At 41.8% G+C, this 15756-nt stretch overlaps 1 protein-coding gene across 5 annotated transcripts in view; it reads right to left on the bottom strand.

Annotated features, from left to right (window-relative positions):
* The window catches only part of chd6 (chromodomain helicase DNA binding protein 6), a 101556-nt gene extending 86342 nt beyond the window's left edge, over positions 1 to 15214 (bottom strand). For 4 of the 5 annotated variants that reach the window (XM_045223098.1, XM_045223097.1, XM_045223099.1 and 1 more), the window contains exons 1-2: positions 14834 to 14921; positions 13725 to 13774 (exon numbers count right to left, since the gene is read on the bottom strand). In XM_045223098.1, coding sequence (XP_045079033.1) covers positions 13725 to 13774; positions 14834 to 14918 — 135 coding nt within the window. In that variant the 5' untranslated portion in view covers positions 14919 to 14921. Of the gene's footprint in view, positions 1 to 13724; positions 13775 to 14833; positions 14922 to 15127 lie in introns of those variants that run through there. The other variant, XM_045223100.1, reaches the window with a different exon arrangement.
* Between the last annotated feature and the right edge of the window lie 542 nt (positions 15215 to 15756).

Below are 15756 nucleotides of genomic sequence, written 5' to 3' on the forward strand. Positions count from 1 at the left end.
CGGGGAGCCAAGAGTGTAGCACCAGGGGTTCTGGACCGAGTTGTTACTCATCATTTAAAAGCAGGCCACTCCCTGGTGAAGTTTGAAGGGCGCAAGAGAGGGTGTGTGGTGAGCATCCGGAGTGGACGCAGGGCAAAGAGTGGGAGATGTGTAGAAACCTCCTTTGGGTGTTCTACATGTTCTGTGCCACTTTGCAGGATGTTTCTTTTAATTTATTTTTATCTTCTCTCTGTATCTATCTGCATTCACTCAATTGCTGTCAAAGTAGGCTACTATTTCTACATTTTTTGTCAGGCCTAGGTCTGTACTAAATCTTATTGAGAGAGGTTATCTACATCTATGAATAGTTGTTTGCATTTTTACAGAAGTAAGAATCTCTGTCATTCCAAAAGTCTACTTTGTGTGGGTGCATTTGGATTTTTTCTCTGAATCTTTCTCTATCTAATACTTGTTGCATTTACTGAATTGTCATCAAAGTACTATTTTTTGCTTGTGCTTGAGAAATATTTGCTTGTGCCTGACATACCCTGGTGGCTTTGATTGACGGGTGCTTTTACAGGAGTGATTCATTGATTCTTTCTATAGGCCTATATGTCCATTCAGAAAGATTCCTAAATTAACCTGTCTAGACTCTCTCTTTTTAATAAGAATCAAATGCTCCCGTCATGATTTAATCTTGTAAAAGGCCTATTTTCAGTAGCTTTGGCTACATTCTGTATCTTATTATGGCATCCTCTCTTTGAAGAAAATATGTCAATGCCATTGAATGAGCGCAGCAGCAGAACGGTTTGTGACGTTATGCAAATATTATTTCGGGAAAATTTAGTTTGAATGATTTTGTGCGTCAAAATAGGATCTGTATTAAAACATGTATATATATATATATATACATACATGTATATATATATATATATATATATATATATATATATATATATATAACACACATATATATATACACATATATATATATATATACATATATATATATAGGCAGAAAAGCTAACAGATAAAGGACAAGGTAGTCATATGCAGTGCAAATTTCTAAAAAATTAAAAAACACTTATTTAGGTAAGTATTCAGACCCCTTGCTCTGAGACTCAAAATTGAGATCAGGTGCATCCTGTTTCCGTTGATCTTTCTTGAGATGTTTCTACAACTTGATTGGAGTCCACCTGTGGTAAATTCAATTGATTGGACATGATTTGGAAAGGCACACACCTGTCTATATAAGGTCCCACAGTTGGGCCTCCTGAGTGGCGCAGCGGTCTAAGGCACTGCATCGCAGTGCTTGAGGCGTCACTACAGATCCGGGTTCGATCCCGGGCTGTGTCGCAGCCGGCCGCGACCGGGATACCCATGAGGCGACGCACAATTGGCCCAGCGTCGTCCGGGTTAGGGGAGGGTTTGGCAGGCCGGGATGTCCTTGTCCCATCGTGCTCTTGCGACTCCTGTGGCGGGCCGGGCACATGCTCGCTGACACGGTCGCCAGTTGTAAGTTGTTTCCTCAGACACATTGGTCCGGCTGGCTTCCGGGTTAAGCAAGCAGTGTGTCAAGAAGCAGTGCGGCTTGGCAGGGTCGTATTTCGGAGGACGCATGGCTCTCGACCTTCGCCTCTCCCGAGTCCGTACGGGAGTTGCAGAGGTGGGACAAGACTGTAACTACCAATTGGATATCAAGAAAAAGGGGCTAAAACAAAATCTTTAATAAAGAATCCCACAGTTGACAGTGCATGTCAGAGCAAAAACCAAGCCATGAGGTCGAAGGAATTGTCCGTAGAGCTCCGAGACTGGATTGTGTTGAGGCACAGATCTGGGGAAGGGTACCAAAACATTTCTGCACCATTAAAAGGTCCCCAAGAACACAGCAGCCTCCATCATTCTTAAATGGAAGAAGTTTGGAACCACCAAGAAGACTCTTCCTAGAGCTGGCCGCCCAGCCAAACTGAGCAATCAGGGGAGAAGGGCATTGGTCAGGGAAGTGACCAAGAACCCAATGGTCAGTGACAGAGCTCCAGAGTTCCTCTGTGGAGATGGGAGAACCTTCCAGAAAGACATCCATCTCTGCAGCACCACCAAATTAGGTCTTTATGGTAGGGGGGAAAGATGAACGGAACAAAGTACAGAGAGATCCTTGATGAAAACCTGCTCAGGACCTCAGACTGGGGGCGAAGGTTCACCTTCCAACAGGACAAGGACCCTAAGCACACAGCCAAGACAACGCAGGAGTGGCATCGGGATAAGTCTCTGAATGTCCTTGAGTGGCCCAGCCAGAGCCCGGACTTGAACCCAATTGAACATCTCTGGAGAGACCTGAAAATAGCTGTGCAGCAACGCTCCCCATCCAACCTGACAGAGCTTGAGAGGATCTGCAGAGAATAATGAGAGAAACTCCCCAAATACAGGTGTGCCAAGCTTGTATCGTCATACCCAAAAAGACTCGTGGCAGTAATCGCTGCCAAAAGTACTTCAACAAAGTACTGAGTAAAGGGTCTGAATACTTATGTAAATGAGATAGTTTTTCTTTTTAATACATTTGCAAAAGAAAATTTACAAAAACACACAAAAACTGTTTTTGCTTTGTCATTATGGGAGATTGTGTTGATGAGGGAAAAAACAATTTCATCCATTTTAGAATAAGCTTTAACATAACAAAAATGTGGAAAAAGTCAAGGGGTCTGAATACTTTCCAAATGCAGTGTATATCTTTATTTTAACTCCGTTAATGTTGTCAATACGAAAATGTGACAGATCCTCTTCAACCTGGCATTTCTTACATTTGTTGATTTAATATTTATAAGTAATAACCTGAATAATCATAAATGACATGCCACGAAGTGTAATGGCTTGTTTCAAGTAGGTTTTTATTACGAAGCATATCCCCCCGGTCACATTTTGGATTATTTTTATTTAGTTAATTTATTATATACAGTGAGGGAAAAAAGTATTTGATCCCCTGCTGATTTTGTACGTTTGCCCACTGACAAAGAAAATGATCAGTCTATAATTTTAATGGTAAGTTTATTTGAACAGTGAGAGACAGAATAACAACAACAATAAAATCCAGAAAAACGCATGTCAAGAACGTTATAAATTGATTTGCATTTTAATGAGGGAAATAGGGACGATGGACGGGGCCATGTACCGTCAAATCTTGGGTGAGAACCTCCTTCCCTCAGCCAGGGCATTGAAAATGGGTCGTGGATGGGTATTCCAGCATGACAATGACCCAAAACACACGGCCAAGGCAACAAAGGAGTGGCTCAAGAAGAAGAACATTAAGGTCCTGGAGTGGCCTAGCCAGTCTCCAGACCTTAATCCCATAGAAAATCTGTGGAGGGAGCTGAAGGTTCGAGTTGCCAAACGTCAGCCTCGAAACCTTAAGATCTGCAAAGAGGAGTGGGACAAAATCCCTCCTGAGATGTGTGCAAACCTGGTGGCCAACTACAATAAACGTCTGACCTCTGTATTGCTAACAAGGGTTTTGCCACCAAGTACTAAGTCATATTTTGCAAAGGGGTCAAATACTTATTTCCCTCATTAAAATGCAAATCAATTCATAACATTTGACATGCGTTTTTCTGGATTTTTTGTTGTTGTTATTCTGTCTCTCCCTGTTCAAATAAACCTACCATTAAAATTATAGACTGATCATGTCTTTGTCAGTGGGCAAATGTACAAAATCAGCAGGGGATCAAATACTTTTTTCCCCTCACTGTATATATTTATATATATATTATACTTGGTACATTTTACTTGAGTAATTTAGTCATATTTACAACAATTTTAATACTTGTTTTTTTGTGTTCATCGTTTTTTGATAGTGTCTTTACACAATGGAAGACAGAATGAGTGTTATTCCTACTTACAAATGTAGTGTCATTAAAAAAGGTTGTGCACTTTAAAACTAAGTTAACTTGTAATTGTCATTTGTTCAGCAATTACAGCGGAGTCTTTCTCTGGGTAAGTCTAAGAGCTTTGCACACCTGGATTGTACAATATTCTTCAAGCTCTGTCAAGTTGGTTGATGATCTCTGCTAGACAGCCATTTTCAAGTCTTGCCATAGATTTTCAAGCCGATTTAAGTCTAAACTGTAACTCGACCATTCAGGAACATTTAAATTTGACCTGACTGCAGTTCAGCGTCGTAACCGACTTCAGTGGGCAAATGCTCACCTTCGATGGCCAATGGCACACTGGAGACGTCTGCACTTCACGGATGAATCCAGTTTTCAACTGTACTGGGCAGATGGCAAAGTTCTCCTGTATTACAGTAAAATCGTGGCATTGTGTGGGCGAGCGGTTTGCTGATGTCAACGTTGTGAACAGAGTGCCCCATGGTGGCCGTGGGGTTATGGTATGGGCAGGCATAAGCTACGGACAACGAACACAATTGCATTATATCGATGGCAATTTGAATGCATAGAGATACCGTGACGAGATCCTGAGGCCCATTGCCGTGCCATTCATCCACCGCCATCACCTCATGTTTCAGCATGATAATGCACGGCCCCATGTCGCAAGGATCTGTACACAATTCCTGGATGCTGAAAATGTCCCAATTCTTCCATGGCCTGCATACTCACCACCCATTGAGCATGGTTGGGATGCTCTGGATCGACGTGTACGACAGTGTGTTCCAGTTTCTGCCAATATCCAGCAACATCGCACAGTCATTGAACAGCAGTGGGACAACATTCCAACAAGCCACAATCAACAGCCTGATCAACTCTATGCGAAGGAGATGTGTCACACTGCATGAGGCAAATGTTGGTCACACCAGATACTGAACGGATTTCTGATCCACATCCATATCTTTTTAAGGTATCTGTGATCAACAGATGCATATCTGTATTTCCAGTCATGTGAAATCCACAGATTAGGGCCTAATGAATGTATTTAAATTGACTGATTTCCTTATATGAACTGTAACTCAGTAAAATCTTTGAAATTGTTGCATGTTGTGTTTATATTTTTGTTCAGTGTATAAGCCTTCGACCATAAGACCCACTAATAATTTAATCAAAATAGTTTAACCTGCTTTTTTTTGCAATAATCACTGATCTGGCTTTCAAGTCGGTCTATGAAAATGCCCTTTTTGTTACAAATGTAACCACAACCATGCACATCCATTGATAATGAACAACTTCTGGTAGCAGGCATTATAGAAAATTAACACAAGTCTATAAACAATATGTCAAGCACAAGCCCACTGTGTGACTAGACAGCTAATCTTCCTTTTTAAAGGTCTAGCCAACTTGGATCTATCTGCTTGCTAACAAGGTAGAACAGTTGAACTGTTATGACCACACCCTCCTGTCCATCTCCAACTGTTTGCACAACATGGCCTCTTCACTTTGTTTAGATGTTGAAATCAAGTGGCCTACCTGGATAAGATGATGCTTATTTCTCAGAATGAGAACGAGTTGCCAATTCCTTATATACAGTAAATTAGTATTTTTATGCTCATTGCACATTTATAAAAACACAGATTAGACAGCAAGCACATAAGTCTGTGGCTAAAATGCTGCTAGCGGTATATGGTACCGCAATGCCGCGCGTGACAAACTGAGCATACATTTTCCACAATCATGTTGATTGATACTCCCGTCTTCGTAAGGTCTGCTATGTTCTACATTTTGGGAGTTGAGACATAAAAAAGGGTATTGTTACAAAGTGTGTTAAATTTTTTTACATTTGCCTCTACTACAGTAAAATAATGTCTCAATGTGTTTCGGTGTCCATATGCCCGATTATGTTGGACCAAACCTCATGCAAATAGCGAGTTGAAACTGCTTGTTGTTGCGAGTGGCATGGGGAGGGGATTGGTGTCTGTGTGTGCGAGTGGGAAGGTGCACAGTGCAACACAGCACAGAAGGAGCGAAGGAGATGAGACCAAAAAGACAAACGCGATAGAGGCATTTGGAACATTGCGCCAAAACATACATTTCAATTGATCGAATAAATGTGATATCGCCCTAAAGCGTACCGATAACATGTTGCAGCCACCACCATGCTTGAAAATATGAAGTGGTACTCAATGATGTGTCATGTTGGATTTGCCCCAAACATTTTTAGCAGTTTTACTTTAGCGCCTTGTTGCAAACAGGATGCATGTTTCGGAATATTTTTATTCTGTACACGCTTCCTTTTCACTCTGTCAATTAGGTTAGTATTGTGGAGTAACTACAATGTTGTTGATCCATCCTCAGTTTTCTCCTATCACAACCATTAAACTAACTGTTTTAAAGTCACCATTGGCCTCCTGGTGCGAGCCACAATAAACCCTGCTTTCACTGGTTCAGTTTTGGTTAGATACAACAATGGCTTGACCTTCTTCACATCTAAAAAGTGTGCTCTCGGGATCCATTGCACACAGAGCTTCCACCAGTTGACTATTTCCTTCGCCAAATCATGATGACATTACCCAGGCATCCTAAGTTCTGAAAAAGAGTTGTTTACACTCCCTCGTCTCCATCATCAAGTCAACTACATACTCTTGCAGAGTTTTACTCATGAGTCTCCAACGTTTGCTTGGAGTTTGTGTGCTCGTGCCCTCCTGGCATGCCTCCCAAAGATTTTCGAATTCAGCATCGTAGTTTTTCAACACACCGATACGTACTGCGGACAAGTTTGACAACGGTGGACAGATCAGTAGCGTTTGACTGCAGTAACTTGTTAGGAGGGTTGAGAAGCCCCAGGATTTTGTGAGTCATGTTAGCAATAAACTTAAAGCTCGGCTCTGTCACTGCTTTCAGTAAGTCTGTGGCCTCAAGTCTCACATCTGTGCCATCTGCGCGAGTAGATTCGATTTTACCGAGCATCTCTGTGATGTTGTCATTTGATTTCAAAATGACTGACACCGTGGCGAGGTGGCCAGTCCATCTCTGATCAAGAAGTCTTTTCAGCTTTTCCCCAGTGTAATGTGCAGCCACTGTGGGTTTCCTAAATAAATTGTACAGGGATCTACACACATTGAAAAAGTCTGCCATCGTCTCAGACGACATAGCGTGCACCACAACCAAATTGAGTTGTTGATTAAAGCAATGCATATATGGCACATCGCCATTCAATTCATATTTTCTGCACACCCCTATGTTTCCCAGACATCAAACTACCCCCATCGTAGCATTGACTTAGAAACTTTTCATTGCTGAGGCCAACATTTGTTAACTCTGAGATAACAAGGTTAGTAAGTGATAAAGCACCACATTGTTTGCTTGTTGCCATTGGCAGAAACTGCTCTCGCACACCGTTTTTTTCTTCTACATATCAAATGACAATAGAAATGTCGCATCCAGTTCCATATACTTTCAGTGCAAACCACGAATCACCAATTTCCTCTGTGACAATCTTACTCATGAGACCTATGATTTAGTTCTGAATGTCATGGGATGTACAGTATAGGTGGCATTACGTGGAATTGTGCTTAATGCTTTTGCAAGTTCCTTGTCTTTTCTCAGCGTGTATTCCAACAGACAGAAAAAGTCAACTCTCCCATCGAGTCAATCACATCCAACCTATCTGCCTTACGGGAATATTCAAGCCACTCTCTATCCTTAAACCAGTTCCACTGAAAATTTGGCTCGGGTAAGTGTCAAGACAAACCTACACTGGCTCCTCATCACTGAGGTCGTCAGGTGCTAGTGGCTGGGGTAACAGATGTGCAGGACCAGGTGCTTGTTGTGATGTTACCCTCGTGCTACTGGTGCTAGGCCATGGCTCTTCTCAATCTCATATGTCAGCAGGCAGCGTGGGGGGATGGGTGGGTGTTGCATTTGCTGCTCGGCTCTCAACATCGGTGGTCGGGCTAGCAGGCTGTTTGGTGAGCTTGGCATCGGTCTCGACATGGTGGTCTTTAGTTTTCTTGCCCTTGGCAATGACCAGCCATTTTCGGATATCCATGCTGATCAATGCTTAGCAAACTAGTTATAATTCTTCAGTGTGCCAAAACATAACGAAGCTAGCTGTGGCTGTCTGCAAAAGTGAACAAACTTTCTCCCTCTGTGAATTTTTTTTTACATCAATTTGACCCCGTCCTGGGATCCAATGAGCTTCCCAAACAAGGTAATGAAGGCGGTACCTTATAGCATTGCATGGTGCCCAATCAGAATGCATTTTGGGATTTAACTACTAAATATTACATTTTTACATCCCACCGCATCCTCAAATCATGAGCGCACACCGGCATATAGCCTTGGTCCCGGTCCGCACACTACTGGCAAGCAGGCAACGCTACATTGGCAAAACCGAGCATGATAATTAACAATAATAAATTATTATTATTATTATTATGGGGGAGGGTGCTTATATTTGTCCTGTTACACACAAGTGTGTAATGGAAATGTGTTTTTAGCATATCCCAACTCCCCATGAGACACCAGCAGGGAGTGGGGTCATGGCCAGGGTCGCCATTGTACAGGGCCCCTGGAGCAATTAGGGTTAAGTGCCTTGCTCAAGATTTAGGGTTAAGTGCCTTGCCCCCCCGACGGACGGGGGAATGCCCGGCTTTGCCATCCCCATAGCGCCGGCCCTGTACTGACAAACCACAATTTGACATTTGAGTGTTTTGTCAACCAGTCTATTGCCTTTTACTGCACACCTGGTGCCAATGTTTGAAGATTGGGTAAAATAAACAGACATCATGGTCACAGGAGCATCTAGCTAGCACAATCAGTGCAGTGATGAGGTATAGGCTACATCATATTCAGTTTCTCTTTTGTGTTACTACAGATACATACATGGGCTCCCGAGTGGCGCAGCGGTCTAAGGCACTGCATCTGTGCTTGAGGCGTCACTACAGACCCCCTGGTTCGATTCCAGGCTGTATCACAACCGGCCGTGATTGGGAGTCCCATAGGGCGGCGCACAATTGGCCCAGCGTCGTCCGGGTTTGGCTGGTGTAGGCCGTCATTGTAAATAAGAATTTGTTCTTAACTGACTTGCCTAGTTAAATAAATAAAATATATTATGGTAGACAGACTGAATAGGTGATCATAAAGGTTTTTTTTTTTTTTTTTTTTTTTTTTAAATGGTGCACTTTTCAAGAGCTTGCAGCGAGTTGAGATGATGTTCTCCACAAATTACTCTTAAGGTACCTGTAAGGTTGTCTAAAAAAAAGTGGTTATGTTCCTACACTTATAAACCTTGTTCCTCTAATTGTCTTTCAAGAACGATATCAGGAGTAATAGGATTTATTCCACTGGGTAGGCCTAGTTCTCCTTTATTACACTTTATTGTAAAATATGCCTAAGTGTAGTGTACTTGAATTAATCCATTCCAGTGTGTTGTGTAATGTTGCCACTTATGAATTACAATTCTAAAAGCAAAATAGCTTAGGGTTGGCCTCTTTCCTGTTATTCTCATTGTGCAACATTTATTCAGCCACTGAGGAAAATGGCAGTTCAACAATAAAGTGCTCCTTTATTAAACCAATGTGTTTCAGCATTAATCATGGTGCATGTGTCCAGGCAGAACAGGCCAAGTGTATAGTTCCAATTCTAAATGGGTATCTGCCCGCTTCACAGTCCAACAGGGCAAAACCATGCGACAGTGCTCCTTGAAGAAGCAAGCCCATCTTTCAGCCCGATCTAGCATCCCCTGGCCCTACTCATCACCATGGGCTACAGTAGATTAGACCATACAAAGTGCAACAATTTCTGTCTGAGCGCTAATCATGACCTCCATTCCCTGTTCCCTCTCTGTTTACAGCTGAAAACCCAATGAAACATGAATTGAAAGGAATTGAACCAAATCACCTAACTAACTGTCTGGCATAGCAGGGGTGTGAAAAACGTCCCTGTCCTTCTAAGACCTTCTTCTGAATAGTATGTCAAGTCAAAGACAGTACAGTATGAAGATGGGCGACGTTGGCTAGCTAAACTAATGCGCAGAAACACATCATCGGGTCTAACAGTAGTCTCGCACAGAACTGCGCATGTGCAGGCTGTCAAATCAAAAGGCACTCCTTTGATATATAGTTGTTTTTGATGAAAATGAAAACGTGTCAGTTTGTCACTTTCACAAGGTTGGAGTAATAACATGTTCAACTACTTAAGACATTGGCTCGAATCTAGGATGTCCCTTTAGAAACTCTATGGTCTAGTCTCAAGACGAGACTAGTCCAATGATGTAGAATGATGGTGGACCAGACACAAGCATGGATTTGTCAGTATCAGGTGTGTGCCACTTCTGTCAACCTAACAAACATTTGCATTCTCATTTTACCAAGTTTTATATCCTAATATAATAATTTAAGTTACAGTAACTTGATGTGAGAAATAAAATGCAATAGGCATTGCGGTGTAATGTCAGTTACTAATTTCAATTCAATAAGCTACATTTTTAAGTGTTGGCCACTTTCCTATTTATCTCATTGTACAAGATGTATTCAGCCACTGAGGTAAATTCATGATTTCAGTTAATATTATTTTGAAGAAACAACTCTGTAAATAAGCAGTATCATGGGAATTCCAGCAGCCACGAACACATCTCAACTCGTTGGTGTGATCATCTGCTCAGGAAGAAATGAGCGGGCATGGCCAATGTCACAGTCTCCGACCTAACATTTTAGAGGCCCTCCTCTTGGCCGCAGAGACAACATTTTGCTGTTTTAAATCTACTTTCCTGCTATTCTACAGTCGTGGTCAAAAGTTTTGAGAATGACACAAGTATTGGTCTTCACAAAGTTCACTGCTTCAGTGTTATGAGATATTTTTGTCAGATGTTACTATGGTATACTGAAGTATAATTACAAGTATTCCATAAGTGTCAAAGGCTTTTGACAATTACATTAAGTTTATGTCAAGAGTCAATATTTGCAGTGTTGACCCTTCTTTTTCAAGACCTCTGCAATCCGCCCTGGCATGCTGTCAATTAACTTCTGGGCCACATCCTGACTGATGGCAGCCCATTCTTGCATAATCAATACTTGGAGTTCGTCAGAATTTGTGGGTTTTTGTTTGTCCAACCGCCTCCTGAGGATCGACCACAAGTTCTCAATTGAATTAAGGTCTGGGGAGTTTCCTGGCCATGGACCCAAAATGTAGATGTTTTGTTCCCCGAGCCACTTAGTTATCACTTTTGCCTTATGGCAAGGTGCTCCATCATGCTGGAAAAGGCATTGGTCGTCACCGAACTGTTCTCGGACGGTTGGGAGAAGTTGCCCTCGGAGGATGTGTTGGTACCATTCTTTATTCATGGATGTGTTCTTAGGCAAAATTGTGAGTGAGCCCACTCCCTTGGCTGAGAAGCAACCCCACACATGAATGGTCTCAGGATGCTTTACTGCTGGCGTGACACAGGACTGATGGTAGCGCTCACCTTGTCTTCTCCGGACAAGGTGTTTTCCGGATGCCCCAAACAATCGGAAAGGGGATTCATCAGAGAAAATGACTTTACCCCAGTCCTCAGCAGTCCAATCCCTGTACCTTTTGCAGAACATCAGTCTGTCCCTGATGTTTTTCCTGGAGAGAAGTGGCTTCTTTGCTGCCCTTCTTGACACCAGGCCATCCTCCAAAAGTATTTGCCTCACTGTGCGTGCAGATGCACTCACACCTGCATGCTGCCATTCCTGAGCAAGCTCTGCACTGGTTGTGCCCCGATCCCGCAGCTTAATCAACTTTAGGAGACGGTCCTGGCGCTTGCTGGACTTTCTTGGGCGCCCTGAAGCCTACTTCACAACAATTGAACCTCTCTCCTTGAAATTCTTGATGATCCGATAAATGGTTGATTTAGGTGCAATCTTACTAGCAGCAATATCCTTGCCTGTGAAGCCCTTTTTGTGCAAAGAAATGATGACGGCACGTGTTTCCTTGCAGGTAACCATGGTTAACAGAGGAAGAACAATGATTTCAAGCACTACCCTCCCTTTAAAGCTTCCAGTCTATTATTCTAACTCAATCAGCATGACAGAGTGATCTCCAGCCTTGTCCTCGTTAACACTCTCACCTGTGTTAACGAGCGAATCACTGACATGATGGCAGCTGGTTCTTTTGTGGCAGGGCTGAAATGCAGTGGAAATGTTTTTTGGGGATTAAGTTCATTTTCATGGCAAAGAGGGACTTCGCAATTAATTGCAATTCATCTGATCACTCTTCATGACATTCTGGAGTATATGAAAATTGCCATCATCAAAACTGAGGCAGCAGACCTTGTGAAAATTAGTATTTGTGTCACTCAAAACTTTTAACCACGACTGTACACATTTTGCCATGGGGCGGATAGAAAATTGTACAGTTTAAAAGCTAATTTCTTTCAGTTTTACACACGTTGCCATGGGGCTGACAGAATTTGAGGTTTAAAGCTAATTTCCTGCAATTCTACACATTTGCCATGGCTTATGCAGTGTTCTTATGCTATATATCCAAGTGACAAACATTATAACAAAATCAATGGGCCATGACATGACACTTTTGGAATGTTAGACTTTCCAGAACTGTCTAGTATTTATTTTGGTGGTTGTAAGTTCTCAAAGAGAAATATAGCGCTCCATTATCTATTCTACATCATTTATCTGTTTTTAGTTGTTTAAGTTTACATTGAAAATATGTTTTGCCATCCTGAATTTTTATTTTTATTTTTTCATATTTTCTGGAGTGGCGGCAACGATTTAAATAGTTTAAACGATTTACATGAATATAGGGGAAACACTGCACATTGATTCTGTTAGAGAATGGAGGGACTTAGAGCTGTCAACTATGACATGTCATAGTCACAACAATAGTCAAACTATTTGCACTGTCCCCCCACCCCCACCCCATCTTTTTACGCTGCTGCTACTCTGTTAATTATTTATGCATAGTCACTTTAACTCTACCCACATGTACATATTACCTCAACTACTACCTCAACTAGCCGGTGCCCCCGCACATTGACTCTGCACCGGTACCCCCCTGTATATATAGCCTCCCTACTGTTATTTTATTTTACTTCTGCTCTTTTTTTCTCAACACTTTCTTGTTGTTGTTTTATTTTACTTTTTTTATTTAAAAAATAAATGCATTATTGGTTAAGGGCTGTAAGTAAGCATTTCACTGTACTGTCTACACCTGTTGTATTCAGCGCATGAGGCCAATAAAATTTGTTTTGATTTGATTTGAAATAACACACTTGATTAAAAGCTGATCCTGCACCCTGACCCGGACACTTTGTTTGGTAAGGAATAGGGCTATCGTTCAAGGAACAGCGTGTATATCATCTATGAAAGGACCATTGAACAGCAGGAAATATTGAAAACTGTGGCTTTAAACAAATGACATCAGTCATTACAGAATGTGTCTTCAAATAGGCCTATCACCATTGTTTAGAATGAAATCCTGCCATTAACCAGGCCCTCACGAACCAGCATCTCAGGCCCTGAGGACCCTAAGGCTAATGAACAGAGTTCTGTGTGTGGCCTGGGCATCAAACATGGACAACTCAGTGAGAAATGAGCAGAGACCAAGAGACTATGCTCTTATTGTATGGTAAGGTAACATGTGTGATGCGTCACCCGACTCGTAGGTCTGACTCATCCTTCAATTCCATCTGCGATGAAACTTAGGATCATAAATGTCGAGCCACACACTATGGCAACTCAAGGCAGAATTGAGCTGAGTGCTATTGTTGATTTTTATATTTCAAGGTTGCTGAAGATATCCTTGTTTACAACTTAGTCTGTGTGTGTGTGTGTGTGTGTGTGTGTGTAAAGACAAGACAAGCATGCAGGTCACAAAGATACAAACCTGTTTGTCCTTATTTTGTATCTTCATGTTTCTCTTCACCTTTGCTGCATCTATGACAGAAATACATGTCTTTATTAAAGTGAAAAACAAAAACACACTAACCTCAATAGGACCTGGTCAAATTATTTTGGGGGGGTATTTCTAGTTGACTAGTCCTGTAGAAACAGTGTGTAGGCTACCAGTTATCTTCTGCATCAAAGATAATCGATATTGGTAATCTAATGATGGAAATTACACAGCTGATGGCAAAATACAATAAACAGGTGATCATTGGGTTGTCACAATTCTCAAATCGATAGATTTTTGTTACACTAAACCAGGCCTTTTTTGTGAGACATTAAATCTAGGCCTTCATGATTGGGCACCATGAATAATTACAACGTAGCTACTGCAAGTCTTACTCATGTGTCAACTAGTCTAGGCTATATGTGAAATAAAATGTGCAACTAAAAAGATAGACACTTGTAAGTTACAGCACAACACCTTGAAAGTAGTGAGCCAAACTATGAAACAAACTACTGGATACAGACTAAAATAACCCCCAAATGCACTATTGTTTTCCAAATGAAGTTTGGCCTAAACTAAAATGTGTTCTCTCATAGCGAGCTCTTATTTTGGGATAGCTTGTTTGTTTACAAGTTTACAAAAGGAACCTTAAGTGGTGCAGGGGGCTATTTTACCTGTGTAACCAGGGTCTTTGTTTTCCTTACCATGAAAGGCGCACCTGGTGTAGGTGTGCGTCATATCGGCTACAACAAAATTCCATAGGAATAATTTACCTACCTTTGGGAACGTGCCTTTCATGGTAAGGACTTGTGCTGGCTATCATTAAATAGTAGGCTATAGAACTTAATTGCTACAAGTTGGCTGGCAAATTGATCGTTCTTATATGATTAAGAACGCGTTAATCATCAAAACAGCTCCGCCAAAAAAACACTACATCGGCGGGAACCGTGTCCTATTTATATTAGCAATCTATCGAGCTAGCCAGCCTGCTAACTCTAATGTCACTGCAATGATGTTATATATTCCAGTCCTTACACGTGTTAACACCCCCTTAAACTCCTCGCAGGGCCATCGCCGCTACCCCTCAATAAGACCTCACCTACCTGGGCAACACTCACCGGTCAGGGCATCAGTTGCCGAACACTGGGTTTTACTCCCGCATTTATTTCCAAGGACACAAAACGCCATGACAGTTTAGAAAAATGCATACAAAATTTGAGGGGGGTGGGAGACGGCGGAAAAAAACTCCGTACAATTTCTTAATCCTCTTAAAGCACAAGAGCAGAGGAGTTCATTCATGAGGGATGCACGAGTTCGAGACTCCCCAACCATACCACAACACAAGACCCCGCAATACAACACAGAATACAAAAATAAAAGTTAAAAAACCTACTTACCTAAAATGGCTACTGCTGCAGCCAAAATACAAACAGCTATTATTTGGTGAAGTTTAGCACTGGCCGCCTGCTACAACAGCCTAACCTTAATTGGACCCGTAACATTCTATTTTTCATTGGCTGCACCATAGCGCAGCTGGGTCGATGGATATTTTCATTGGTTCTCCAGCTGTCAAACAAGGAGTGCCGTTTTACGTTTGTCTGAGAGCTACATATTGCAATGTCCTTGCTATTCGGGATCATTGGGACGTCCCTACCACCATATAAATTGAAATTGTAAATGTTTAGTGTAAGGGTTAAGGTTATGGCTAGGTTATGTTTAAGGTAAGGTTAGGGTTTAGGATAGGGACGTCCAAAGGATCCCCTATAGCACTAAGCCATATTGCAAGCACCATTGTGCACTTTTAGTTATTTGCGTTGATGTGCACCCTTTTTGTGATTGGTTGTATAGTAGTAATTCGCTTACCATAAAACCACACGAAAACCTCATTTTTCGGCCATGAGAGTCATTCGGTTTCGCTCCTTCGATTAACCCGTTTTGGGGGTAGGTTTCCTGGTCTCAATCTTATGCTTTCAATGCTCTATGGCTCTCCGGCGGTTTTATATTTCTTCTTCCTTGCATCAACCAA

This window comes from Coregonus clupeaformis, chromosome 10, assembly GCF_020615455.1.
Source record: "Coregonus clupeaformis isolate EN_2021a chromosome 10, ASM2061545v1, whole genome shotgun sequence".
NCBI lineage: Eukaryota > Metazoa > Chordata > Actinopteri > Salmoniformes > Salmonidae > Coregonus > Coregonus clupeaformis.